This window comes from Chenopodium quinoa, unplaced genomic scaffold (genome assembly GCF_001683475.1).
Source record: "Chenopodium quinoa cultivar QQ74 unplaced genomic scaffold, ASM168347v1, whole genome shotgun sequence".
In the NCBI taxonomy this organism is placed as follows: domain Eukaryota; kingdom Viridiplantae; phylum Streptophyta; class Magnoliopsida; order Caryophyllales; family Amaranthaceae; genus Chenopodium; species Chenopodium quinoa.
In genome coordinates this window covers 1-27,823 of record NW_018743911.1, presented here as the reverse complement: position 1 = coordinate 27,823, position 27,823 = coordinate 1, and the positions used below count along the sequence as shown (strand labels likewise).

Below are 27,823 nucleotides of genomic sequence, written 5' to 3'. Positions count from 1 at the left end.
ATTTATCATAACAAAATTAAAAGGATGAAGACTAACTATTGTAAATTTTTCAAGTTTATCTTATATTCAATAAGATTATGATATAAAAAATAAAATCTTGTTGGAGTTATTATTTTTTTAATCTTGTATTATAATTTATGATTTTTTTTTGGAGTAATTCTCTTGGTTAATATGTTGTATAAGTTAATCTTATTTAATGAGATAGTGATTTGTATTTTTTTTTTCCGGCACAAAATCATACGTTTTAATATGATAGTGAAATGTAAGTTATAGTTAGTCCTGATTCCTGAACACAATTTAGTAGGCCTAAATTGTGTTATATTAAATTATTAACCCATTAACTTCAAAAAGTTTCGTGCCATATTGGTAATGTGAAAAGGCTAAACAGCAAAACAATTACTCCGTACATTTTTACAATGGGAACCTCAATATAAAATAGAGTACAATTCATGGAGTTTGTCAAAAAAAAAAAAAATTACAATTTATGGAGGTTTCAAAATATGCATTTGTACAGTTCTTTGCACCGTAGAAAGATAATGGTGGGGTAGAAATCACGTGGTAAATCACTAAATCCTTATGACAAAAAAATGGTCCAATACTCTAATTACAAAATACCCACGAAACTGATCGTTGTTTGTTTTTTTAAAAAAAAAATTATGTATTGCCATTTGTAATTCCACCACTGTACTAAGTCGTCCAATATCAATAATATTTGTAGGTCTCATGGTGAAGTTTTTCTATACTAATAAGCAGCCAGGATTTCTTAGGCTGCTTCAACTTTCTACCCTTCAAAGCTAAATTTCTCGGTGTGGTGTGACGGTAACTTGACCAAGTGATGCGTGCACGATTGTGCTTGTTTGTTGCTTCTGCTTGTACGCTAAGACTTTTCACTGAATTTAGTACTTGTAGATTGCTAATGCGATATATCTAAACGAAATAATTAATGGTAATTTTATTTATAAATGACGTTCATGATCTTGACTTTATTGCTTTCCTTGTTTGAATAATTCTACGTGGGCATGAAACACGCTACCTATTGATCAATGTTACTTCTATTTGTTTTAACCATATGTGTCATCAATGACGAATGACGACTATGTGATCTACAATTGAATAATTTATCATCTTTGTTTATTACTTATATATATGTATTTTATTGTTATCATTATATCAAGGGTGATATGCTTGTATTAAAAACAATTAAAAATAAGTAAACCAAGGGTGTTAAATAATATTAAAATTGATATAAAAATTCAAAATTAAAGCTAAACAAAAGTATTAAGTATATGATTTGTTGTTAATAATAAAACATATATAAAAGAAAAACTATCATCTAGAATCTCGAAAGTTGTTACATAATAAAAAATTAAAAAGCTAACATAAGTATTATTTGTTACTATCATCTAAATCTCTATTTCTTGAACATGGAATTTTATTATGTTTCGAGAGAATCCTTGATTCATAAAACTAAACCTGCATCATACACAAAGTACACAAATTAAAGTGTTAATATTAATATACTATTAAATAATCTATAAGATAAAATTAGAAATAGTAAGAAATATCTAAATGAATTATATATATTCTAAAAAATATATACCTTTATCTTCTTTGATGTGATTTGGTCGGATGAATCATGATCCTTTTCCGTTGAATTGATATTATTAAAAGGGCGTTTTGCGGTTTTTTCAATGACTGTAATTCATCTTTTGAAGTATCTTCATTATCTTTTATGACATCTTTATTCTACATCAAAATTATTTATGTAAAGTTTTAAGAAATTAAAATTTTAAATTCATGACTTCTAAATAAACATTAAATACTTGTAACAATTATTTAGTACCTCAATGACACTTTTGTCAAAAATTTTCATCACCGTAAAAGTTTGTCGAATTGTTGTACGATTATAAGCGGTGACTTTAACTTTGAATACCAACTCTCTTCCAATGATATTTGCAATTATCTTTGGAATTTGTGTATCATCATCTTCATTGTCATTATCATCATCATTATGATCATTGATCTGTCAATTTTAATTGAAATAATTGATAAAAGCATTTGTAGAACAATTTAATCTTTTAACTATTGTTAAAAAGCAATTATTAAAACCTTTCCATAAGTATGAGCCTCAAAAAGAGTACTTGTAGTATATTGTCCTATTAGTTTCTTAGCTTCTTCATCAAAAACTACAAATATTGTTGACCCACTATGATCGATATCTGATTGAGAAAAAAAATAATGCATGAAGAAATTAGGCATTATATAATTTATTATTCGTTTAATCTATTATTGTAGTAATATGGATAAAGTAGAAATTTGAAACAAACCTTGGGATGGGCCTTTCAATTTGTTTCTTACAAGGAATGCACCAAAAATCTGTTTTTCTTGGAGTGATACGTCTTTTACATGCTGGGCATGAGATATAATACCAACTTTTTTCACTCATAATTGTATCCACTTTAGCCATGCAATAGAAGATCAAATCCTGTATGATTTTAAAAATAAAATTAGGTTTGAATTTAAGATTTATCATCCATAATGTTTTTTCCCTTTCTGGTCTTTTTAAACTAATGAGAAATCTCCTTAATCAGAACTATATTATCTTCTGTGCCTCAACCCTTTATAAAACTAACTTGAAGGGGCAGATAAGGGAAGGCATGAGAGGCCTTAACCTTAAAGAGATGACTTTAGTAATAAGCTTGTAACTATTACCCAGTCCTATAGGTCTAAAGTTAGCCATAGAGCGAAGATTTTCCATTTTTGGGATATGAGGGAAATGTAAGAGTGATTGATATCATGAGGATAACAATAGATTTGAATACATCTGTAATAAAACAAGAGATACTATCCTCAAGGTTATCCTAAAAATGTTGGTAAAATACAAGTTGAATACCATCACGGCCTAGGCTTTTGATAGGGCTTATTTGGAAGAGATAGGCTTTAACTTCTGAAGTTGAAGGGGAATCACAAAGATGTCTAAACACGTTAGGGCAGAGAGAATCATCATGCATGACAGTAATGCTGAAAGAAAACAGAACAGAAGGAGAAAAAAGATTTTGGAAATAGGCTCTGGCCAACTATTTCAACTAATCAATATATATCATATCAATAATAGTTAGACCATTAGGGTCCTGAAGTGAAAGGATTTTCCCTCTACTTTTCATTACTTTAGCAAGGATATGAAAATACTTGGTGTTTAAATCACCATATTTGCGCCAATTAATACCCGCTTTCTTTGCCCAGATGACTCTTTCCATTTTATAGATCTTATTTAATTAAAAACGAAGTTCATTTTCTAGATTATCAAGAAAAAATATAATATTTGGCTAAAGATATTTGGATACCGTCAAGCCTTGCAAGAATATTCTTCTTTCCTTAATTTTAAACTACAAAAAACATTATGATCCCAAGAATGAATACGTTATAGAAAATTGTCCCTGACTTTAAGAAAAGGGATATGGGAATCAATCGGGACCCATTGATCAAGAAAAAAGTTAGAAAAGGATTCATGTTGAATCCAAACTTCCTTACAACGAAAAGGAAAAGGACCATTAGATAAAGAGTCTTCTAAAGTCACCAAGAAGGGGTAATGATCAAAATAAGTTACCTTGACTTGAGGAAAATCATCTAAAAAGGCAGCATTAGCAATGGCTCAATTGACCCTTTTCTTGATTTATTGAAGGTCGTTCCTTGAATTAATCCAAGTGTAAGGGTTGTCGTTATAACCCAGATCCACCAAGCCAACCTTATTCATGAAATTGGTGAGATCATTACACTGACTAGATCTAAACTTCCTTCCACCCATCTTTTCAAGTTGAGAGGTGAACTCATTTAAATCACCTAGAAGCATCCAAGGTGTGTTAGGAGCTGGGAGATTGTCCTGCATGTTGTGCTTTTGGAATGCTTGAAGCATGAATTCCAGTAGGCAAGATTTCAAGTTTCCTCTTGTGAGACTTAAAAAGCGAGTGGAAATATTCATCTTTTTCCTTGAAGAGGATCGGATCGGATCAATGTTTGCTTTCCAAAAAACCAGATATTCCTCTTTTACCGTTAGCAGGGACCACCTTAGAATATCTGAAACCCAACTGATGTTGGGCATCTAGAGCTTTAACTGCTCACTTTTGGTTTTAGAATGATGAAGATAGAGGGTCGATGTTGTTGAACAATTTGCCATGCATGCGGGAGAAAGTCATTATTCTTATTCACTCCACGAACATTCCAAAGGGCGATCTTCATTCCCAAATGTGGTAAAGAGTACTAAGGAGTGATTTGCAGCAGCTTAATGGGATAAGCCCATAGTCTCTTGAAGTACTTCCCCCCAGTCCTTCTAATGCTCCCATAAGTACTTGCGAGTTACCTTTGTCATTGAGACCGAAGTGATGTATATATAATCTGATCTGAAAGGTTCGTCTGTGGGTCTTGGAGATACCAAACTTGCGTCTGGACGCCACTACCTCCTTTTGAGTCTGCTATAGAGTTATATGGCGACCTAACTAAGTCGTATCTTGTCCTTCCGTGCATAACTGCAAGGGGATGACTAGGGTTCCTCCTATTGGCCTTTCGAACCCTCTCTACATGGGTGCTAGCGACCATTGAAGAGATAGGTTCATTCGAGAATGGGGTGGTAAGGCTTCCTCCTTCCGGCGTAAAGCATCTAGAAGGATCATGGTAGAGGTTGTTTCTTGGATCCTTTGTGGACTTCTCACCACAAAACATTTTGGAATGCTCCCTTAAAGACCACTGTTAATTATAGTTTTAGATTGAAAGAGAGGGAAGATAAAGGAAGAGTAAAAAGTGAGGAAAAAGGGAAGATATGTTTATGCTAAATTTCGTCAAGTGGGATTGAATAGCAAAATCTAGGTTACGAATCAACTAAATAGAACCTTAAATGAAAACGATAACAAAATAAAGAAAAGACACAAGAAATTAACGACGCGGAAAACCCAAAGAAGGTAAAAACCGCAAAGAGAATGAGGATCTTCCAAACTTTCACTATGTAAAATATCGAACAAAAGAGATTACAATGTATGATCAATGTGATTTTAGTAGCTAGGTTGCAATGTGTCTAATGTCAATGGTTCCTTCCCCTAATACAGATGATGCCTAGGGTTTAATGTGGCCGTTGTAGAATGATAAGATGCTTCCCTTGATATCCGGAACTATCTCCTTGACTCACGACACTTAGCTTAGTCCAATAACGGTTTGATTTTACTGGTGGGAGACCTAGTCTTTCCAGCTTATCGCTCCCTAGAAAATAGGGGAGTTGTTATCATTGCTTTGTCCGTCGAGTTTGGGCTCAGTCGTCGATCTTTTCTCTTTGTCGTTGACCCTTGCTGACTTACGCTGACTTTGACTTACTAAAATTTACCCATAACAATTTGCCCCTAATTGCTTAATATGGGCAGCTATGTACATGTTCAACAATTAAAACAACAAAAATAGAGTAAATTAAAAAGAAGAACAAAAATCAAAACCAAAAAGCCAATTACTTGTGGGCATAATCGTCTTTCAGCCTGGCACACTAGTTCAAGAAGTTATCTCAACTTCCCATTACTCAATTAACCATCATTTCACGTCTTTATTATTGCTACAAGCTTCACGCTTGCTAAAATTACTGCTTCCTTCCCTCTCCTCTTTCTCTCTCTTGCGCAGGAAATTTCCGGGGGAATTTAAAGCGACAGAGGGAGGCGATTCTTCAATTCAAGCTCTCAATTACTTCAATCGACAGGTAATTACTCAAATCCTTTGTTTACTTCGTTAATTTCGCCGAATTTCAAGTAGAATTCCTAAAGCTTGGTTTTCACTTTGCGTTGTTGAGAAGATGGGAAAGATTGTTTCAGAAAAGAAAACGATGACTAAGGCGGAGTCGTTGATGACGCCAGACATGATTGCGGGTTTCATGAAAATGGTGGGGTTTCCTAAGATTGCATTTGCTCATGTTCCAGGAAAAGGTCGGAAGGTGGAGAATTGTCCCAAGGGTTTCATTATATTCTTTAGGTATCCATTCTTGGAGACATGGGCTAAATTTCCCTTCAAGCCTTTGACTAGATCTTTCTTTGAGGTGCTAGGGTTAAGCCCTAGGCAATTAATGCCATCTGGTTGGATGATTTTATCAGATTTGGAGGAAGTGACTAAAGATTGGGAAGATCCCTTTACTTTGGAGGATTTAATTAAAGCTTATGACATAAAGATGAAGAAGGATTGTTTTGTGAGTTTGCATAAGAAGGGGGAACAATTGGTTTTGAACACCGACAGTAATGACAAGGGTTGGGCTCAGTACTTCGTTTTCATCAAGAAGACGTCAATAGGTACTAATGGAATGTGGCTGATGGAAGGGTGGCCAGAAAAGGGTAAGAAATATTTCTTCGTGTTTGATATTTAGAGCTAAGGTTTTCTGAATGTTTGATCTTGGTTCAGGTTGCGCAGATCTTAATCTCGATTTTCTCGAGCCGACGGAGAGATCGTCGTCGAAGATAAAAGCGGATTCTCTAAGTAGGGCACTTAAAAAGGACTTTTGAGAGGATGAGACACACTCTCTGTGAATCGTCGGGTCAGAAGCATAAAGAATTACCAAGAATCCCTCAGAGAGTCAAGGATTCCGAGGAAACGATGTCTACACGTAAGTCATTTGTCATTTCGTCGTTTCGATCATCGATGTCGTTTGTACACTGTTCATGTGTTCACGCGTTTTTCGATGTATTCAAATCCGACAGAGTCTGCAGCGCAGGGTGGTCGTCGAGGACGAAACACATCCCAGGCTGAGAAGGACGCAAGGAGGAGGAGGAAGTGTGGGTTAGCACCCCAGGAGGCGTCACTGTCGTCGGTAGTGGATAGGACGGAGCAACTTCATGTGTCGTTGTCGCCGCAGAAAGTTAGCAGCGCAACTACTCTAGTCCATGCATCGTCGTCTCCTCCCCATAAACAATAGAATACGAACGATGCTCCAGCACCTCAAGACTTGGAGGTGCACTTTACTTTTGATTTATTTTCCGAGTCTTACTAAGGAGACTTGCCAGCTTTTGTTCCTACATCTGAATCAATTATTGTTTCCTAGTTCCCGAGAAGGATTGGCCAGGACTTCCACTTTGGATATTGCGTCGGAGGCTGCTTGTGTTCATCTCTATGTGAGTTTCTTTCTCTTTGTTGCTTTTTGTTGGTGATGTATATTTAGGTTGTGATTTGGGACTTGTCTGGTTTGGATAGTGTTTTCAAAATTCTTTAGTTTTGAGGGAAAGGGTGATCGGGTTGGCTAAAGAGATGAAGAGGTTATATGATATTGTGAATAATAATGAAGCTAATATGAATACCGCGACGAGACAGTTTATAACTATGAAGAAACAGTTTGACGATGCGGCTAAGAAGGTGATCGAACTGGAAAGTCGGTTAGAGGAGCAAGCAAAAAAGATGAGGAGCAAGAAAAAAAGGTGGATGAGAAAGCCCAACAGCTGAAGGACCAAGCCAAGAAACAGAAGGAACAAGCCCAGCAATTGGAGGACAAGGTTGTGGTTATACAAGATCGAGATGAAGCTTTGTCAAAGGTGAAGGAAGAGTTGTCGACAGTTAAAAGGACTTGGACGACGCTTTAAATTGGAGATCAAGCTTAGGGTTTAGCTGATGAAGGAGTACCTAGATGGGAAGGCTACAAAGTGGCGTCTGCAGGAAGAAATTGATCATTTCTTGGCCAACGGAGGGACTATTGTCGAGCTGGAGAAGATGCTGTAATTGTTTCGACTGCGAAGTCGGAACCTCATACGTCGAATGTTGTTCCTCCTACCACTAACAAAGCTTCGGCACAACCAACGATTGGTGAAGGTGTTGGAGACAATGCCCCTATCGACAAGATCATAAAATATGTCGTCGAAAGAGTGAATGCTAATGGCGAAGCTAATGCTTGAAGGCCATTGCTTGTGATGGTTTCTTTTGCTATGTATTTATGCTTTTGTTTTGCACTTTGATACTTTAGTTTTTCACTTGGATGTTTTTGTCATGGCTTTTGAATATTTTTGTTTGGATATTATTGTCTTTTTTTCCACTTGATGGCAAGTGGTTCTTGAAGCTGATGGCGAAGCTGATGCTTGAAAGCCATTGCTTGTGCTGGTTTCTTTTGCTATGTATTTATGCTTTTGTTTTGCACTTTGATACTTTAGTTTTTCACTTGGATGTTTTCGTCATTGCTTTTAAATATTTTTGTTTGGATATCATTGTCTTTTGTTCCACTTGATGGCAAGTGGTTCTTTTGAACACTGTTATGACTTTTGTCATAGCTTTGCACGTAGTATTTTCCCTTTGTCTCGTCTGTTACTATTGCTTGCATGTGTTATAACTTTGTTCTGTGAACAGTGTGCAAAACGTAAGATCAATTTTGAACAAAATTTAAAAACCTGAAGAACACTTATATGAAATTTAGTTGAATCATAAAATGAAAATACTGGAAAGAGCGAACATTTGATAAAGCAAATGGTTAAAGGAGTAAATTCATTGATGCATAAGAATTGAAAAAACTTATTAATTTTATTCAATTGTCATTGTACAAAGTATTCATCGAAGGCTTTATGTAGCATATGTATACTCGAGTTTTGGCCTTCATTGTTTGCCAATGCCCCTTGCGCCCCAGCGTCGACGCTGAACACTGAAGACTAAGTTCGTAGTTTAGGTATCAGGTGTGGCGTCGGACGCTAAGGTCAGATTTGCCCGGGCTTCGTTTCGTCATAATGTTTTCGTTTGACCGGCGGCTTTCCTCATCCCTTTGAAGGATGTCAGTGTAGCCAACATCTATCTTTTTGTCATTTGTCGTGATTTTTGGTCATGACCTGAGTTCTTTGTTTCGTCGCTTGTGTTTCGTCGATCGTTGTACTACAAAACCAACATGGTTAGAGTACCAATGGCCGTTGGCTCGGCCAACGACCCTCTGATGCTTAAGTCAGAACTCGTAGTGAAAAATAGATAATCAAATGTAAGTAAATCAAATGTGAGATCGGAGGCGTTACCTACGTCAGCGGACACTTTTTGATATTCTAAAAGTAATAGTTTCACAGATGAGTTGTGTTCCAACTTCTTGGAACAGGTTTACCTTCCTTGTCGTATAATCGATAAGCGTCATTGCCAATGACTTGGGTGATCAGGTACGGGCCTTCCAATAGGGGAGCTAGCTTTCCGTCGGCGGGGTCTTTTGCATTCTGAAACGCTTTTCTTAGCACCTAGTCGCATAGATGGAACGCCTTTGCTTTGACTTTTTTGTTGAAGCTTCTGGCGACGATTTGCTGTTATGCTGCCATCTTGATTAGGGCTGCTTCACGCATCTCTTCGACTGCGTCTAAGTTGCTTTCCATTTCTTCTTAATTTCTTTTTTCCGCCATCAAGCCAAATCGAGACGTAAGGAAATCGACTTCTACTGGGAGGACGACTTCACATCCGTAGATGAGGGAGAAAGGCGTATGTCTTGTCACGGACCTTGGAGTTGTCCTATTAGCCCACAGAACGGATGGGAGCTCGTCGGCCCACCTGCGGCCTTTACTTCTTTAACCTTTTCTTGATGGCATTCATGACGACCTTATTGCTGGATTCTGCCTGTCCGTTGGCTTGGGGATATCTTGGTGTCGATGTCCTTAGCTCTATTCGGAATTTCCTGCAAAATGAACGAGTTTTGTCACTAATAAACTGTGATCCGTTGCAAGAGACTATCACCGACGGAATGCCGAACCTGCAAATAATGTTAGTTCATAAAAAACAAATTCTTTGTCCGTCACCTGCTTCAAGGAAATTGCCTCGATCCATTTAGAGAAATAATATGTTAGTGCTAGCATGTAAACTTTTTGTCCTAGTGCAGTAGGTAGCTTTCCGACGATGTACATTCCCCATCTCATGAAAGGCCATGAAGATAAGGTTTGGTGCAAGGATTCCGACGGTTTGTGAACCGTATTGGAGAATCGTTGACAGCTATCACATTTGGCAACGTACTGGATGGCGTCTTCGTGGAGTGTTGGCCAGAAGTATCCTTGTCCACCTGCAAGGGTTCCGACGGTTTGTGAACTGTATCCCTTAGTACACTGTAAAAACGTTCCGTATCCACACCAGTCGTTGTCGTTGTAGGTGTCATCAACGGGAAGGATTACTTTTGTGGATACGGAACGTTTTTGCAGGTGGACTAAGGGAATCGATGTAAAGGTGGTCTTTTTTAGCACGGAGGTTAAGTTTGCAAGTGCATCGGCTTAGGAGTTTTGGTCTCTTGGGATTTATTGGATTGTGAAGGGGTTGAAGTGTTTTGATTTTTCTTTGGCTACTTCGAGGTAGGCTGGCATTTTGGAGTCTTTTTCTGTAAAGTCTCTTGTCATCTAGCTGACGATGAGGAGAGAGTCATTGTATACGTTTAGGGATGTTGCCCCCAGATCTTTGGCGACGATCATTCCTGCAATTAGTGCTTCTTATTCTGCTTCGTTGTTCGTTGCTTTGAAATCGCAAGATATAAATCGCACTATCATGTCCCCTTGTGGCGACTTTAGCACCATTTCTAGGACAGCTCCTCGTTAATTGGACAATCTGTCGACAAACAGGATCCACTTGCTTTCTTTTTCAACGTTGTTTATTTCTTCCACTTCCTTGTCATCTGTGGCTTGCCGATCGGGGCTAAAATCAGCCAATGCCTGTGACTTTATTGCTCTTCGAGGTTGGTACTCAATGTCGAACGTGCTTAGTGAAATACTCCATTTGCCCATACGTTTTGTTAACTCTGGTTTGCTCAAAACAGACTTGATAGGATAATGTGTCATCACCACTACGTGGTGGGTTTCAAAATAATGCCTTAATTTTTTAACAGTAGTAACTAAAGCAAGAACGAGTTTTTCAAGAGATGAATACCTTACCTCGGCTGGGAGTAATGCTTTACTTACTTAGTAAATTGGTAACTGCCCGGCGTCGTCGTCTTCCCTAGTCAGGACATCACTGACGGCGAAATATATAGCTGCAAAGATTCGTTAAGTTTTGGTTTCGACAGGAGTGGTGGCGTCATTAAATATGCCTTTAAATCCTGCAATGCTTTCTCGTGATCGTCAGTCCATTCAAAGCCTTTATTTTTTCGTAAAACATTGTAAAAGAGATGGCATTTGTCTGACGATCGAGAGATAAAGCGATTTACGCTGACACTCATCCTGCCAATTTATGGGTTTCCTTAATGTTTTGGGGGGATAAAATATTTATTAAGGCCCAGAATTGGTCGGGATTGGCTTCAATTCCCCTTTGCGTTACGACATAACCAACAAATTCACCAGCAGATACTTCGAAAGAACATTTAGTAGGGTTAAGTTTCATACCATACTTTCACATAACCTCAAATATCTGACGAAGGTGGTCGACGTGATCTTCTGATTTCTTGGGTTTAACTAGAATGTCGTCAATGTATAGTACACCTCCATTGTGTCGCCTAACTGGTCCTTGAACATTTTGTTGACGAGTCTCTGATACGTCGAACTTGCATTCTTTAGACCAAAAGGCATAACTTTATAACAATATATACCTCTATTCGTCATGAAGGCCGTCTTTTCCTGATCGTCGGGATGCATGAGAATTTGATTGTATCTGGAGTAGGTGTCCATGAACGTCAAGAGCTCATGACTTGCTATTGCGTCTACCATGGCGTCGATGTGTGGCAATAGGAATGGATCTTTGGGGCATGCTTTATTGAGATCGGTGAAGCCGATGCATATGATAGGCTAAATTCTTATCACCTAATCAAAAGTAATTCCTAAAACCACTAACTAAAATTGATAGGGAAGTAAGGTCGAATCCACAAGCAAACAACGTTCTTCTATTCCAAATTAATTATTATAATCTAAATTATTAAGAAACAAATAAGGTTTGTATGAATTAATCTAAGGAATAATTAATAATAAAAAGCCTAGGGTCACAGGTTCACCAATAATTAATACTCAAGGATAAAACATAACAAACAACGATTAATATTACAAACATAACATGATTAACAGGCTCTCGCAATTTATTAATCAACATAGATCTAACAGGCTCTCGAAATTTACTAGTTCTAAGTTCATATTGAAAATAGTCTTTAATATCACATCTGCTCGATTCATCAATTCAATATTACTATACTTTTACAATCAAATCACATCTGCTCGATTCATAATCCAGTTGTAAAGAATTAAAACAATTCAATAAGATTTATCATGCAATATCAATAATCAACCAAAACAATTCATCCCTTCATATTTGTTATGGCTCCCCCAAGAACCCTAGAAATTAACTACGCACACATATTTAAATATAAACTAATCAAAGCATATATAAAAGACATGATTAAAATCAAAGCACAAAAATCTAAAACAATTAAAATCCAAGCGATGAACAAAGCAATAAAATAGATGAGAAATAATACCGAATAAAGGAAATATGAAATTGCACTAAAAGGGGAAAACTTGAGTTAAACAATAATCCCTCACTAAAATCTCTCTAAAAGCTTAAGAATGAAAATTGTAATCTAAAAACATAGCTAATAAAGCTTACAAAAAGAGTTTAAATACTAAACCCCAAAAATAACTAAAATGATAAGTCCTAAATGTCTCTGGAAATACTCGCGCCCGATCGGGCCCGCCTTTTTCTTCACACAGCCTTTCTGGGCATCCGCCCGATCGGGCCCGGTCTTTTTCTAGGCCGAGTTTTTCCTTCTTTTTTTCCTTTCGGCTCCAAACATTTATGGCCCAAATTTACTCCTTCCTTGGTTCATTACTTAGACCAATTCCACGAACCAAGCCATTAGTCACCAAAATAATGGGTCTTAGGCTACAAACGACGGTCATGAATGTGACCATAGCTTCGATATCTCGTAGTGGCCGGAAAACCATAGAAATCACCAACAAATCGGGGAAATTCCTACAAAATAAATGCCAACTCTACAAAACACTCGAAACCACACATTAGTACTAAAAATAGCCCTGAAGAGCTCAGATATGCATAAAAATAGCCGTGGGACGAGGGATAAAATAGAATATAAAACACATATATCAGCATACTCTCCACTTGCCATTTTTCTTGCTGACGACGACGGCATTTCCGAGCCAATCTGGATATTTCACTTCTCTTATTTTCCCTGTATTGATCAGCTGTTGTACTTCATCGTTGATGATTTTGTTTCGTTCTACGGCAAACTTTCCACACTTCTGCTTTACGGGCTTGTGATTCAGATCAACGTTTAGCTTGTGCGAGATGACAATTGGATCTATGTCTGTCATATCTTCATGCGACCACACGAAACAATCTTTATTCTCTCGAAGAAAGGCTAGGATAGTATTTTTGAGTTCAGCGGTTAAGTTGGCTCCGACACGGACGATTTGATCTGGTTTTTTAGGGTCCAGAGGTATTTCGTCAATATCTAGGTCGTTGGGATTGTCTGGTGTCGCGCCTTGCTGTAATTGCTAGGTGGATTTCTTGCACGGTTTCAAGGTTTTTTTGTAGCAGTTTTTGGCTTCACGGGGTTCTCCTTTAATTTCTTGGATTCCCTAGGGGGTTGGAAATTTGAGAGTTTGATGGTAGGTGGAAGGGATGGCTTTTAGTTTGTAAATCCAGGGTCTGCCCATGATGGCATTATAGGCTGAGGGGAAATCTACGACGTTGAATTTGGTTTGAGGGTTTAGGCCGCTAGCAAAGGTGGGTAGGGTTATGTCTCCGAGAGTTGACATCGTTTCGCCGCTGAAACCCGACCAATACTGTTGATCTTCTGGTGATGTCACTATCTTTCAGCCCCATTTCTTCCATGGTCTTCCGGATAGAACATTTGCGGAGCTTCCTCCATCGACCAACACCCTTTTAAGCAAACAATTCCCAACCATCAATGAAATGACCAGAGAGTCTTCATGCTCTTTGGTGATGTTGTTGATGTCATCATCGTCAAAAGTGATGGCCATTGCTTCGAGCTTTTTCTCCAAAGGATCTCTTGGTTCTTCTGGGACGGCAGGATCACTCGTCGACGTCTTTGCAATTCTTTTAGCTGTAGAATAGGTTAGACTACAAATATCTAAACCACCAGAAATAACATAAATTACTACCGTAGGTGCGAGTGGTTTGGGAGGCTTGTTCGTCGAATCGGCTTTGGCGTCACTGCCTTTCTTCTTTCCCATCAGATGCTTGAGGTTGCCTCTCTTCAGCTAGAAGGCCACTTCTCTTCTCAAAACATAGCAATCTTCCGTTTTATGCCAATGGTCACTATGGAACTCGCACCATTTGCTCATATCTTTCTTTGAATTTGGCTTATAACTCTTCATCGGTCAACGGACTTTGCTTCCCAGTGGCTCCAGCGCATTCACCACTGCTACTACGTCGAAGTCGAACCCATACTCTGATATCTTAGGGTATTCCGATGCATCGGCAACCTGTCTTTCCTGCACATTATTAACAGACCGTGATCTACCTGAGGTTTCGGAGGGCTGTGTCGCCATGATCCACGCTGGCTACTTTGAACCTGATGGTGTGGCTGGAGCTACGATTGGCGATGTCCTCGTCGAAGCGCATTTGCGCCACTGCTCTCGTCCGGACCCCTTCAAATGTTGAGTAGGGGGTACTTGACCATGTCTTTGAAAAGATCGGAGTCAGTATGCAGTCCACGAAGGAAGGCTTCAATGGCAATCTTGTTATCGACGTTCTTGATGGAGACCTTCTCCTTGTTGAATCTGGTCCAATAGGTCCTGATGCTCTCTTTTGGTCCTTGGACGATTCGGTACAAATCGCTTGTTTGCTTGTCAAACTACCTGCTGCTTTCAAAATAGGAATAAAACTTGTTAATTGACATAGCAAAGCTAGTGTACTACCTGGTTCGAGTTTGCCGAGCCATTTGAGGGCGGGACTAGTCAGCGTCGCGCCAAAAGATTTGCACATGCATGCTTCCCAACACTCGAACGGAACTGATGCTTGCCACATCCGCTGCTTGTAGTACTCGACATGATGCTCTGGACAGGTAGTGCCATCATAGAGAGAAGTGAACGTCGGCAGCGACAATCTTCTAGGGATGCGAGCTCTGGACAATTCGGGGTGTTGCCGCAAATCCGTCGGGAGCCTCTCTTTGGACTAGGATCGGGTCACTTAGCATCCTCTTCATCATGGTCAGCACTCTAAAATTCTGCTTCTCTAGGACGACTAGCCTTTGTACTAAGAGTTCAGTCTGGTTCGGCTCACGGTCATTAGGCTAACGCTCGTTCTCTAGAGTCTGAAAGCTTCCTTGTTGTCCGCTGTTCAAGATTTGGGCATCAGCATCCATTTCGTCGCCGCTTGTCGCTATATCGGTATCATGCGGGGAGTCTAGCACTTCCAAGGGATGCATACGCGGTATGATTTCCAGTTTCCTTGGGCATCGACGATGGTTGCTCTGGGCGGACTCTAGCTATTGTCGAAGGGTAGTTGCATCAAATGCTGACACTTCTTTTTCACGGCTAAGGCGTTCGTTGGATTCTTGGGCTGCAAGGAGATCGACCTTGGCTTTCTCATAGGCCTCTCTCAGCTACTCGGGGGCCATATCACCAGGTTCCATCACGAACCTCTCTCAGCTACTCGGGGGTCATATCACCAGCTGCTCGTTGGATTCTTGGGCTGCAAGGAGATCGACCTTGGCTTTCTCATAGGCCTCTCTCAGCTGCTCGGGGGTCATATCACCAGGTTCCATCACGAAGGTTGGGTTTGGGTTTGCAGGGTTTTGAGGGTTTTACCTAGTTGTATCCCCACATACGGCGCCAAATTGTTTATCCTAAATTTCGTTAAGTGGGATTGAATAGCAAAATTTAGGTTACGAATCAACTAAATAAAACCTTAAATGAAAGCGATAACAAAATAAAGAAAAACAAAAGGAATTGGTGACGCGAAAAACCCAAAGAAGGTAAAAAACCGCGGGTAGAATGAGGATCTACCAAACTTTCACTATGTAAAATATCGAACAAAAGGGATTACAATGTATGATCAATGTGATTTTAGTTGCTAGGTTGCAATGTGTCTAATGTCGATGGTTCCTTTCCCTTATATAGATGATGCCTAGGGTTTAATGTGGCCGTTGTAGAATAATAAGATGCTTCCCTTGATATCCGGAACTATCTCCTTGACTCACGGCACTTAGCTTAGCCCAATAACGGTTTGATTTTACTGATGGGAAACCTAGTCTTTCCAGCTTATCGCTCCCTAGAAAATAGGGGAGTTGTTATCTTTGCTTCGTCCGCCGAGTCTGGGCTCAGTCGTCGATCTTCGCTCTTCGTCGTTGACCCTTGCTGACTTATGCTTACTTTGACTTACTAAAATTTACCCATAACAAGATAAATTAATTTTTTGTGTAATTGAAGAATAATATAATTAGAGGAACCAAGAGACACAAATGAAGAGACAAATATGAAAACTAACCATTTTATTTTTTAAGGGATTGAAAGCGTTTAGGATAACAATGCATCTTGTGTAAGACTGGACATACTATGTGGCCGGTTGTAAAAGAACAAAGTAACCCCTACATAACATTAACAGAGTTACCTCTATAACACTAACAAATTAAACCCATAATAATCGATCACACGGTGTGAGCATGTGGTCAGTCACGTATGAAAATTTGTGTTGGGATAAAGAAGAGGTTATTCAATTTCATTTTTGTTTCAACTAAAATGTAAATAAAAAATACTTCCTATAAACTAGTAAAACTTGAATTTTTACCATTTGAAACAGAGAGGTCGGGTGAAACTAAAAGTCTAAGTGAAGCAGTTAACTGAGAAGTGAGTTTGGAAGATGAACGGAGGAAAAGAAGCAAAATTATGGCCGGCGATAGGAATCGATCTCGGAACCACTTACACATGCGTCGGAGCATGGTCCCCACAACAAGACCGCGTTGAGATAATCACCAATGAATTAGGCAACCGTACGACGCCGTCTTGGGTCGCATTCAACGATACGCAGCGTCTCGTTGGCGAGGCTGCCACCAACCAAGCCGGGAATAATCCTACCAACACCATTTTTGGTTTTTTTTTCTTTTTCCCTCTTCTTTTATGCTTTAAAGTTTTGTGCTTTATCATTTTTTTTTTCCTTATTTTGAAACCCTCAAAAATAGTAATATTGTAATTTTGTATACCCTTTATTTTAGAATAACAAAATGTATTTGGATGAATTTGATTTCTTCTTGTATTATAGATGTTGTATGGAAAAATTAAGAATATTGTTGAGATTATCCTATTATTGCTGTTTTACTACATAGTTTAAGAAAGAAGCACAAAAAATATTTTGGGTCATCTTGTTTTGGATCATTACTCTTTTGGGTCGAATTGGAAGTAATGGTGATAGATTATTTGGAGATGTTCGGAAAATAAATGTCTTGTTTATTGAAATAGAAAGCTCAATTAAAGTAGTGAAGTGAGGTTGGGAAGGAGATAAGTGTTATTAAGGTTATGTTAACTTTAGCAGTTAAAAGAGTATAGTTTGAAGCTAAATCGTAATAAATTTGCTCCATTTTAAATGATGTATGAATTGGTCGGGAAACACTTTTAAGTATTTCTTCTTTAAGATGATTATAAAATAGAGCTTTTTTATGAAAGAAATTTTACTGTGAAGTTAGTGGCTTGTTATGTGAGCATAGTACAAAGTATTGAATATCGAAATTGTCTCGTGTCAAACTGGCTGTCTTCTTAGGCTTTTGGTCTTGAATTTGATATTGTAAACAATTAAGATTAAACAAACTCATAAGTTTTCAATTAAGGAAAGGGCAGTAAAGATCAAACACTTGAATATAAGATGTGATCAGATTTTTGTTTCTGAGCTAGCAGTCGCTGTGCTTAGTTAGCTATAATATGTAATCATAATTTGCAAGTGTCTTGTAAAATTTGTCAACTCGTCTTGAACTTTTTCTGCCATGTTATTTGCAACTTACATTTGAAGAGGGAACATGTTTTGTGTAATTAGCCATTGCTATTTGTATTAGTCACTTTGTGACAGTAACTTTCAGTTGGTATTATAATTTTAGATACTATTGGAATCCAGTGACGGGATTTGATTTATTTTGGAGATGATGATGAGATCCTTTTTTTTTTTTATCTTTAATTTCGTAGATGCTAAGAGGCTTATAGGTAGAAAATTCAGCGATGAAATGGTACAAAAAGACATTAAGCTCTGGCCATTCGAAGTGATTCCTACTGCTGATGGAGAGGATTTCAAGAAGCTTATAATTGTAGTTACTTACAAGGGTGAAGAGAAACAATTTGCTCCAGAGGAGATATCCTCAATGCTTCTCATGAAGATGAAACAGATATCAGAGGCGTATCTTGGTTCAGAAGTTAAGAATGCTGTTGTTACTGTTCCTGCCTACTTCAATGATGCCCAGCGGCAAGCAACTAAAGATGCTGGTGTCATTGCTGGCCTGAATGTTATGAGGATAATTAATGAGCCAACCGCAGCTGCCATTGCATATGGTCTTGATAGGCAAGGTACTAGCAGTGATGTGACAAAGAATATTTTGGTTTTTGACCTTGGTGGTGGAACTTTTGATGTCTCTTTGGTCGCAATCAAGAAGGGTGTTTTCGAAGTAAAAGCTGTTAGTGGGGATACCCACCTTGGTGGAAGAGATTTTGACAATCGATTGTTAAGCCATTTTATTGCTGAGTTTGAGAGGAAACACAAGAAAGATTTAAGTGACAATCGTAGGGCTGTTGGAAGGCTGAGAGCTGCTTGTGAGAAGGCTAAGAGACTCCTTTCTTCAACTACAGAGACTACTATTGAGATTGATTGCCTTTTTGAGGCAGTAGATTTCTCTTGTAGCATTACTCGTGCCCGATTTGAAAAGATGAATATGGATTTGTTCCAAGATTGTATGTTACCTGTTCAAATGTGTTTGAGAGATGCCAAGATGGAAAAGAGTGAAATTCATGATGTTGTTCTTGTGGGTGGGTCAACCCGAATACCAAAGATTCAGCAATTGTTGCAAGACTTTTTCGATGGAAAGGAGCTTTGTAAAAGTATTAACCCAGATGAGGCCGTGGCGTGTGGAGCTGCTTTTCACGCTGCAATCTTGGCTGGTGTAGGTAGTAATAAGAACTCTGTGCTTGTGGATGTTACTCCTCTGTCCCTTGGTATGCAATTATACTTTGGTAACATGAAAGTAATAATTCCTCGGAATACGTCAGTCCCAACGAAGATGATCAGCAGAGTTAGTACTGCGGTTGACTACCAGAAAACTGTACAATTTCCAGTATATGAGGGTGAGAGACCCATTGCTAATGAAAACAACTTATTGGGCCAATTTTCTCTGCATATCCCTCCAGCACCTCAAGGCGTCCCTCAGTTTGATGTCTGTTTCAACATTGATGTTGATGGCATTTTAACTGTGTCTGCAGAGCTTGTTGGCACAAACAACAAGGACCAAATCACCATCGCCAATCACAGTGGGAGGTTATCAAAGGAATCGATTGGCAAGATGATGAAGTCTGCCCAAAAGTATAAGGCTGAGGATGAGGAGCGCAAGAAGGCAGCCATGGTTAAAAACAAGTTGGAGAATTATATATACGAGGTTAAGGGAACCTTAAGAGGTAGTGGAACGAAGATGAATAACAAGGACAAGAGAAAAGTGGGTGATGCCATTGAGAAGATAACCCAGTGGCTGGAGTGGAACTATTTGCTTGCTGAAGCTGTCAAGTTTGAGGAGAAAATAGAAGAACTTAAAAGCATCTGCAAACCTATGTTCGCAAAGATGCACCAGCAGGAGGATGGTACTCCTAAGGCTACCCGTGGTTGCTCCAAGATTGAGATTATAGAACTCGATTAAGCTTTAATCATATAGCGAACCTGATCACAACTATTTTGTCATTAGTCTTTTAGTACAAGTGATCCATTAGGCAGATATGAATATGGCTGTTGATTTTATCAGCAAGTGCCTGTACAGAATGTTCCCACCTGAGTACTTGCAGTTCTCATGTATGCCTTGCTTTGCTATGATATGCTTGCTCATTTTTTGAGCTTGCACCCTGATTTAGAGGCTGTTTGCTTACATAACTGTCTGCTTGTCATTATTATACCTGAAACTGAAAGTTTAAAAATAAGATAAAAGCTAATAATGTCCCGCTTCAGTCTCAAAATGCTCCTCTCCATTTATTCATTTTTCCCTTAAAAATTGGGTTAATTGAATGGCAGGTAAATCGGAATATGCGTATATGCAATTTAGTATTAATTTTTTTTTCTCTATACAGTAGGGATGGCAATGGGTCCAAGGCAACACATGAGTATTTGTCTGCTGTCATTCTCGTTGTCTTTTCTATTACCTGTTTCTAGCAATTTTTGAATCTCTAATCAATAAAGGGAGCAGCAGTGACTCTTCAAAGGTAAGAATAATAAAAATTGATATAATCTGCTGGGTTTGGAAATAAGCAGTCAGACCCTCTAATTACAATGTTCAGAATGCTTTGAATGAACTTCATTTTCCCTGCTAAATTATAACACCCTGTTTGTGCAGCTGATCATTTTTGATACTTTGCTTTTGGAAATGTAGTCTTCCTTTTTGCAACGAGCATCCAGCCGTCCTAGGCCTTCAAGTCATAGCCTCATAGGCATGGACCAAGCATTGGAAACTCATTTATTTTTGGACGAGATGACAGCAATAGCTGGAGCTCAATGACTTTGCTGACTCCCTCAATCTGGTAAGCTTAATTCACAAGTCATTGTAACTATTAAAGGGAGCATCTATTCTCAGTTTTAAGCTAACTACAGTCCTTAACTTTTTATCCACACTAAAGCATACAAGTTCCCTACTTACAATTAAATTCAAGTGAGACTAATAATGAATTCTGGATTGATGTCCCCATATCTAAAGTCTGGTGTGTATGTTACTATGATTCTTCATTTCACCGTAATTGCCTATCTTGGATCCTTGAAACTCGGTTGTAGGCTAAATAATAGAAAAAATGACTTTGTTCCCTTATTGACTTATTAAAAGAACAAGGACAGAATTTGGTAAAATGTAACCATCATACACGTATGTATGTTAAACTAACCTGAAAAAATACATTAGTTCTAATTATTTGCTATTAGACTGCCTCAAATTCGACGTAATTTGGAATAAAGACCTGTTCAACTTTCACCTGCTGTAACTGATAACAATTTATCACAATCTATGCATAAACCAAAGTATTGTATGTTTATACTAGCTAAAAGACGCAGCTAATTAAATTAAAAAACTACGGATTTGTGTTACTAGATAAATTCCATTAGGCAGATATGCAGTTCTTGTGTATGCCTTCTTTGCTATAATAAGCTTGCTCTCATCTTTAGCTTGCACCATGATTTGGAGGCTGTTTGCCTAAATAGCTGTTTGCTTGTCATTTTGTTGTTCCTGAAGCTGAAAGTTTAAAAATAAGCTAAAGCTTATAAAGTCCAGCTTCTGTCTCAAAAAGCTCCCTCCATTTATTCTTTATTCCCTTAAAAATTTGGGTGATTGAATGTCTGGTAAAATGAGGTATGCATCTACGCAATTTGCACTAATTTTTCTCTTTAGACTTTAGAGTAGGAATGGCAATAGGTGCAAGACTTGATCTAGACCTGATTAGACTTGATCCATCTTTTTGGGTTTGGATCCAAAGAATTTAGACCCAACAGGTCTAGGTTTGTATGCTCTAACAATTACAGACCCAAATCCTATTTGACCTGATCCATGGACTCGCTTGATCCAAAAAACCTAAAGAGTAATTAAAAGAAAATAGTGTAGGGAAATAGATTGTTAAAATTTGGTGTGACTGTGAGTTGTAACTCGTAGTACGAGTGTTTTGACACCAGATCCGTGTGCGTGCACACCCTTGTCTATTGCGATGAGGGCGCTAGCTAAGTGTGGAAAGGGCTCCTAAGCATGGAGCAACACAAGCTGGAGACAAGTCTGATGTGCACTCTTGCCTATTGGTGATAGAGTGGAGTCAAAGGTTGATCGAGGCTTGTGACTGCAAGCAGTTTGAGGTGGGCACAAACGGGTCTGATGACTAATTTTACTTGTTTTAGAGTCTCTTTGGATTTTTTTTTTTTTTTTTTTTTTTTGTTATTTGGGTGGTTTATAACTTGTAATATCAGACACAGTCTTTGGTGTAGGCCATCCTTTCACCGCCTCAATCTTTGCTGGATCTACTTCTACTCCATCCTTGGAACCCAAATGACCCAGAAATGCTACCTTCTCCAACCAAAACTCACATTTAGAAAACTTCGCATAAAGTTTGTTCTCCCTTAAGGTTTGTAGAATTGCCCGCAAATGTTCTACATGTTCCTCTTTATTCTCAATGTGAGTTTCTTTCTCTTTGTTGCTTTTTGTTGGTGATGTATATTTAGGTTGTGATTTGGGACTTTGTCTGGTTTGGATAGTGTTTTCAAAAATTCTTTAGTTTTGAGGGAAAGGGTGATCGGGTTGGCTAAAGAGATGAAGAGGTTATATGATATTGTGAATAATAATGAAGCTAATATGAATACCGCGACGAGACAGTTTATAACTATGAAGAAACAGTTTTGACGATGCGGCTAAGAAGGTGATCGAACTAGAAAGTCGGTTAGAGGAGCAAGCAAAAAAGATGAGGAGCAAGCAAAAAAGGTGGATGAGAAAGCCCAACAGCTGAAGGACCAAGCAAGAAACAGAAGGAACAAGCCCAGCAATTGGAGGACAAGGTTGTGGTTATACAAGATCGAGATGAAGCTTTGTCAAAGGTGAAGGAAGAGTTGTCGACAGTTAAAAGGACTTGGACGACGCTTTAGATGAGAGTGTTAAATTGGAGATCAAGCTTAGGGTTTAGCTGATGAAGGAGTACCTAGATGGGAAGGCTACAAAGTGGCGTCTGCAGGAAGAAATTGATCATTTCTTGGCCAACGGAGGGACTATTGTCGAGCTGGAGAAGATGCTGTAATTGTTTCGACTGCGAAGTCGGAACCTCATACGTCGAATGTTGTTCCTGCCTACCACTAACAAGCTTCGGCAACAAACCAACGATTGGTGAAGGTGTTGGAGACAATGCCCCTATCGACAAGATCATAAAAATATGTCGTCGAAAGAGTGAATGCTAATGGCGAAGCTAATGCTTGAAGGCCATTGCTTGTGATGGTTTCTTTTGCTATGTATTTTATGCTTTTGTTTTGCACTTTGATACTTTAGTTTTTCACTTGGATGTTTTCGTCATGGCTTTTGAATATTTTTGTTTGGATATTATTGTCTTTTTTTCCACTTGATGGCAAGTGGTTCTTGAAGCTGATGGCGAAGCTGATGCTTGAAAGCCATTGCTTGTGCTGGTTTCTTTTGCTATGTATTTATGCTTTTGTTTTGCACTTTGATACTTTAGTTTTTCACTTGGATGTTTTCGTCATTGCTTTTAAATATTTTTGTTTGGATATCATTGTCTTTTGTTCCACTTGATGGCAAGTGGTTCTTTTGAACACTGTTATGACTTTTGTCATAGCTTTGCACGTAGTATTTTCCCTTTGTCTCGTCTGTTACTATTGCTTGCATGTGTTATAACTTTGTTCTGTGAACAGTGTGCAAAACGTAAGATCAATTTTGAACAAAATTTAAAAACCTGAAGAACACTTATATGAAATTTAGTTGAATCATAAAATGAAAATACTGGAAAGAGCGAACATTTGATAAAGCAAATGGTTAAAGGAGTAAATTCATTGATGCATAAGAATTGAAAAAACTTATTAATTTTATTCAATTGTCATTGTACAAAGTATTCATCGAAGGCTTTATGTAGCATATGTATACTCGAGTTTTGGCCTTCATTGTTTGCCAATGCCCCTTGCCCCAGCGTCGACGCTGAACACTGAAGACTAAGTTCGTAGTTTAGGTATCAGGTGTGGCGTCGGACGCTAAGGTCAAATTTGCCCGGGCTTCGTTTCGTCATAATGTTTTCGTTTGACCGGCGGCTTTCCTCATCCCTTTGAAGGATGTCAGTGTAGCCAACATCTATCTTTTTGTCATTTGTCGTGATTTTTGGTCATGACCTGAGTTCTTTGTTTCGTCGCTTGTGTTTCGTCGATCGTTGTACTACAAAACCAACATGGTTAGAGTACCAATGGCCGTTGGCTCGGCCAACGACCCTCTGATGCTTAAGTCAGAACTCGTAGTGAAAAATAGATAATCAAATGTAAGTAAATCAAATGTGAGATCGGAGGCGTTACCTACGTCAGCGGACACTTTTTGATATTCTAAAAGTAATAGTTTCACAGATGAGTTGTGTTCCAACTTCTTGGAACAGGTTTACCTTCCTTGTCGTATAATCGATAAGCGTCATTGCCAATGACTTGGGTGATCAGGTACGGGCCTTCCAATAGGGGAGCTAGCTTTCCGTCGGCGGGGTCTTTTGCATTCTGAAACGCTTTTCTTAGCACCTAGTCGCATAGATGGAACGCCTTTGCTTTGACTTTTTTGTTGAAGCTTCTGGCGACGATTTGCTGTTATGCTGCCATCTTGATTAGGGCTGCTTCACGCATCTCTTCGACTGCGTCTAAGTTGCTTTCCATTTCTTCTTAATTTCTTTTTTCCGCCATCAAGCCAAATCGAGACGTAAGGAAATCGACTTCTACTGGGAGGACGACTTCACATCCGTAGATGAGGGAGAAAGGCGTATGTCTTGTCACGGACCTTGGAGTTGTCCTATTAGCCCACAGAACGGATGGGAGCTCGTCGGCCCACCTGCGGCCTTTACTTCTTTAACCTTTTCTTGATGGCATTCATGACGACCTTATTGCTGGATTCTGCCTGTCCGTTGGCTTGGGGATATTGGTGTCGATGTCCTTAGCTCTATTCGGAATTTCCTGCAAAATGAACGAGTTTTGTCACTAATAAACTGTGATCCGTTGCAAGAGACTATCACCGACGGAATGCCGAACCTGCAAATAATGTTAGTTCATAAAAAACAAATTCTTTGTCCGTCACCTGCTTCAAGGAAATTGCCTCGATCCATTTAGAGAAATAATATGTTAGTGCTAGCATGTAAACTTTTTGTCCTAGTGCAGTAGGTAGCTTTCCGACGATGTACATTCCCCATCTCATGAAAGGCCATGAAGATAAGGTTTGGTGCAAGGATTCCGACGGTTTGTGAACCGTATTGGAGAATCGTTGACAGCTATCACATTTGGCAACGTACTGGATGGCGTCTTCGTGGAGTGTTGGCCAGAAGTATCCTTGTCCACCTGCAAGGGTTCCGACGGTTTGTGAACTGTATCCCTTAGTACACTGTAAAAACGTTCCGTATCCACACCAGTCGTTGTCGTTGTAGGTGTCATCAACGGGAAGGATTACTTTTGTGGATACGGAACGTTTTTGCAGGTGGACTAAGGGAATCGATGTAAAGGTGGTCTTTTTTAGCACGGAGGTTAAGTTTGCAAGTGCATCGGCTTAGGAGTTTTGGTCTCTTGGGATTTATTGGATCGGATTTTTTTCGAGGCTACTTGCTGGCATTTTGGAGTCTTTTTCTGTAAAGTCTCTTGTCATCTAGCTGACGATGAGGAGAGAGTCATTGTATACGTTTAGGGATGTTGCCCCAGATCTTTGGCGACGATCATTCCTGCAATTAGTGCTTCTTATTCTGCTTCGTTGTTCGTTGCTTTGAAATCGCAAGATATAAATCGCACTATCATGTCCCCTTGTGGCGACTTTAGCACCATTTCTAGGACAGCTCCTCGTTAATTGGACAATCTGTCGACAAAACAGGATCCACTTGCTTTCTTTTTCAACGTTGTTTATTTCTTCCACTTCCTTGTCATCTGTGGCTTGCCGATCGGGGCTAAAGTCAGCCAAAAAATCAGCCCAATGCCTGTGACTTTATTGCTCTTCGAGGTTGGTACTCAATGTCGAACGTGCTTAGTGAAATACTCCATTTGCCCATACGTTCTGTAACTCTGGTTTGCTCAAAACAGACTTGATAGGATAATTTGTCATCACCACTACGTGGTGGGTTTCAAAATAATGCCTTAATTTTTTAACAGTAGTAACTAAAGCAAGAACGAGTTTTTCAAGAGATGAATACCTTACCTCGGCTGGGAGTAATGCTTTACTTACTTAGTAAATTGGTAACTGCCCGGCGTCGTCGTCTTCCCTAGTCAGGACAGCACTGACGGCGAAATATATAGCTGCAAAGATTCGTTAAGTTTTGGTTTCGACAGGAGTGGTGGCGTCATTAAATATGCCTTTAAATCCTACAATGCTTTCTCGTGATCGTCAGTCCATTCAAAGCCTTTATTTTTCGTAAAACATTGTAAAAGAGATGGCATTTGTCTGACGATCGAGAGATAAAGCGATTTACGCTGACACTCATCCTGCCAATTTATGGGTTTCCTTAATGTTTTGGGGGATAAAATATTTATTAAGGCCCAGAATTGGTCGGGATTGGCTTCAATTCCCCTTTGCGTTACGACATAACCAACAAATTCACCAGCAGATACTTCGAAAGAACATTTAGTAGGGTTAAGTTTCATACCATACTTTCACATAACCTTAAATATCTGACGAAGGTGGTCGACGTGATCTTCTGATTTCTTGGGTTTAACTAGAATGTCGTCAATGTATAGTACACCTCCATTGTGTCGCCTAACTGGTCCTTGAACATTTTGTTGACGAGTCTCTGATACGTCGAACTTGCATTCTTTAGACCAAAAGGCATAACTTTATACAATATATACCTCTATTCGTCATGAAGGCCGTCTTTTCCTGATCGTCGGGATGCATGAGCATTTGATTGTATCTGGAGTAGGTGTCCATGAACGTCAAGAGCTCATGACTTGCTATTGCGTCTACCATGGCGTCGATGTGTGGCAATAGGAATGGATCTTTGGGGCATGCTTTATTGAGATCGGTGAAGCCGATACATATGATAGGCTAAATTCTTATCACCTAATCAAAAGTAATTCCTAAAACCACTAACTAAAATTGATAGGGAAGTAAGGTCGAATCCACAAGCAAACAACGTTCTTCTATTCCTAATTAATTATTATAATCTAAATTATTAAGAAACAAATAAGGTTTGTATGAATTAATCTAAGGAATAATTAATAATAAAAAGCCTAGGTCACAGGTTCACCAATAATTAATACTCAAGGATAAAACATAACAAACAACGATTAATATTACAAACATAACATGATTAACAGGCTCTCGCAATTTATTAATCAACATAGATCTAACAGGCTCTCGAAATTTACTAGTTCTAAGTTCATATTGAAAATAGTCTTTAATATCACATCTGCTCGATTCATCAATTCAATATTACTATACTTTACAATCAAATCACATCTGCTCGATTCATAATCCAGTTGTAAAGAATTAAAACAATTCAATAAGATTTATCATGCAATATCAATAATCAACCAAAACAATTCATCCCTTCATATTTGTTATGGCTCCCCCAAGAACCCTAGAAATTAACTACGCACACATATTTAAATATAAACTAATCAAAGCATATATAAAAGACATGATTAAAATCAAAGCACAAAAATCTAAAGCAATTAAAATCCAAGCGATGAACAAAGCAATAAAAGAGATGAGAAATAATACCGAATAAAGGAAATATGAAATTGCACTAAAAGGGAAAACTTGAGTTAAACAATAATCCCTCACTAAAATCTCTCTAAAAGCTTAAGAATGAAAATTGTAATCTAAAAACATAGCTAATAAAGCTTACAAAAAGAGTTTAAATACTAAAACCCCAAAAATAACTAAAATGATAAGTCCTAAATGTCTCTGGAAATACTCGCGCCCGATCGGGCCCGCCTTTTTCTTCACACAGCCTTTCTGGGCATCCGCCCGATCGGGCCCGGTCTTTTTCTAGGCCGAGTTTTTCCTTCTTTTTTTCCTTTCGGC

General features: G+C 38.7%; 1 protein-coding gene and 2 long non-coding RNA genes across 11 annotated transcripts; 2 read left to right on the top strand and 1 right to left on the bottom strand.

Annotated features, from left to right (window-relative positions):
- Positions 1-1,302: 1,302 nt before the first annotated feature.
- LOC110687042 lies at positions 1,303-5,552 on the bottom strand. 4 transcript variants are annotated; one of them, XR_002504383.1, is made up of 4 exons: positions 2,328-5,552; positions 1,844-2,219; positions 1,601-1,746; positions 1,303-1,473 (listed from the first exon to the last, which is right to left on the bottom strand). It is a non-coding gene; the product is annotated as an uncharacterized LOC110687042 (long non-coding RNA). The 4 variants fall into 4 exon arrangements; XR_002504381.1 differs by having other exon boundaries at positions 1,844-2,849; positions 3,206-5,552; XR_002504382.1 differs by having other exon boundaries at positions 1,844-2,485; positions 3,608-5,552.
- A 21-nt stretch (positions 5,553-5,573) lies between these two features.
- LOC110687041 lies at positions 5,574-8,198 on the top strand. Of its 6 annotated transcripts, none has more exons than XR_002504378.1 (6): positions 5,575-5,728; positions 5,822-5,997; positions 6,117-6,350; positions 6,418-6,619; positions 6,714-6,964; positions 7,055-8,198. It is a non-coding gene; the product is annotated as an uncharacterized LOC110687041 (long non-coding RNA). The 6 variants fall into 6 exon arrangements; XR_002504376.1 differs by having other exon boundaries at positions 5,822-6,350; positions 7,055-7,124; positions 7,321-8,198; XR_002504377.1 differs by having other exon boundaries at positions 5,822-6,350; positions 7,055-7,124; positions 7,204-8,198.
- Positions 8,199-16,459: 8,261 nt separating this feature from the next.
- LOC110687040 (heat shock 70 kDa protein 18-like) lies at positions 16,460-19,993 on the top strand. Its single transcript, XM_021863672.1, has 2 exons — positions 16,460-16,981; positions 18,063-19,993. Exons 1-2 carry the CDS (start codon positions 16,753-16,755, stop codon positions 19,769-19,771), a joined length of 1,938 nt encoding a protein of 645 aa, XP_021719364.1. The 5' UTR covers positions 16,460-16,752; the 3' UTR covers positions 19,772-19,993.
- Positions 19,994-27,823: the final 7,830 nt, after the last annotated feature.

Excerpts from the sequence above, each read along its gene's own strand:
- LOC110687040 (XM_021863672.1), top strand. The coding sequence starts at position 16,753 with ATGAACGGAGGAAAAGAAGCAAAATTATGGCCGGCGATAGGAATCGAT. Across the intron at positions 16,982-18,062 it reads TCCTACCAACACCATTTTTG|ATGCTAAGAGGCTTATAGGT; the intron begins GTTTTTTTTTCT and ends TTAATTTCGTAG.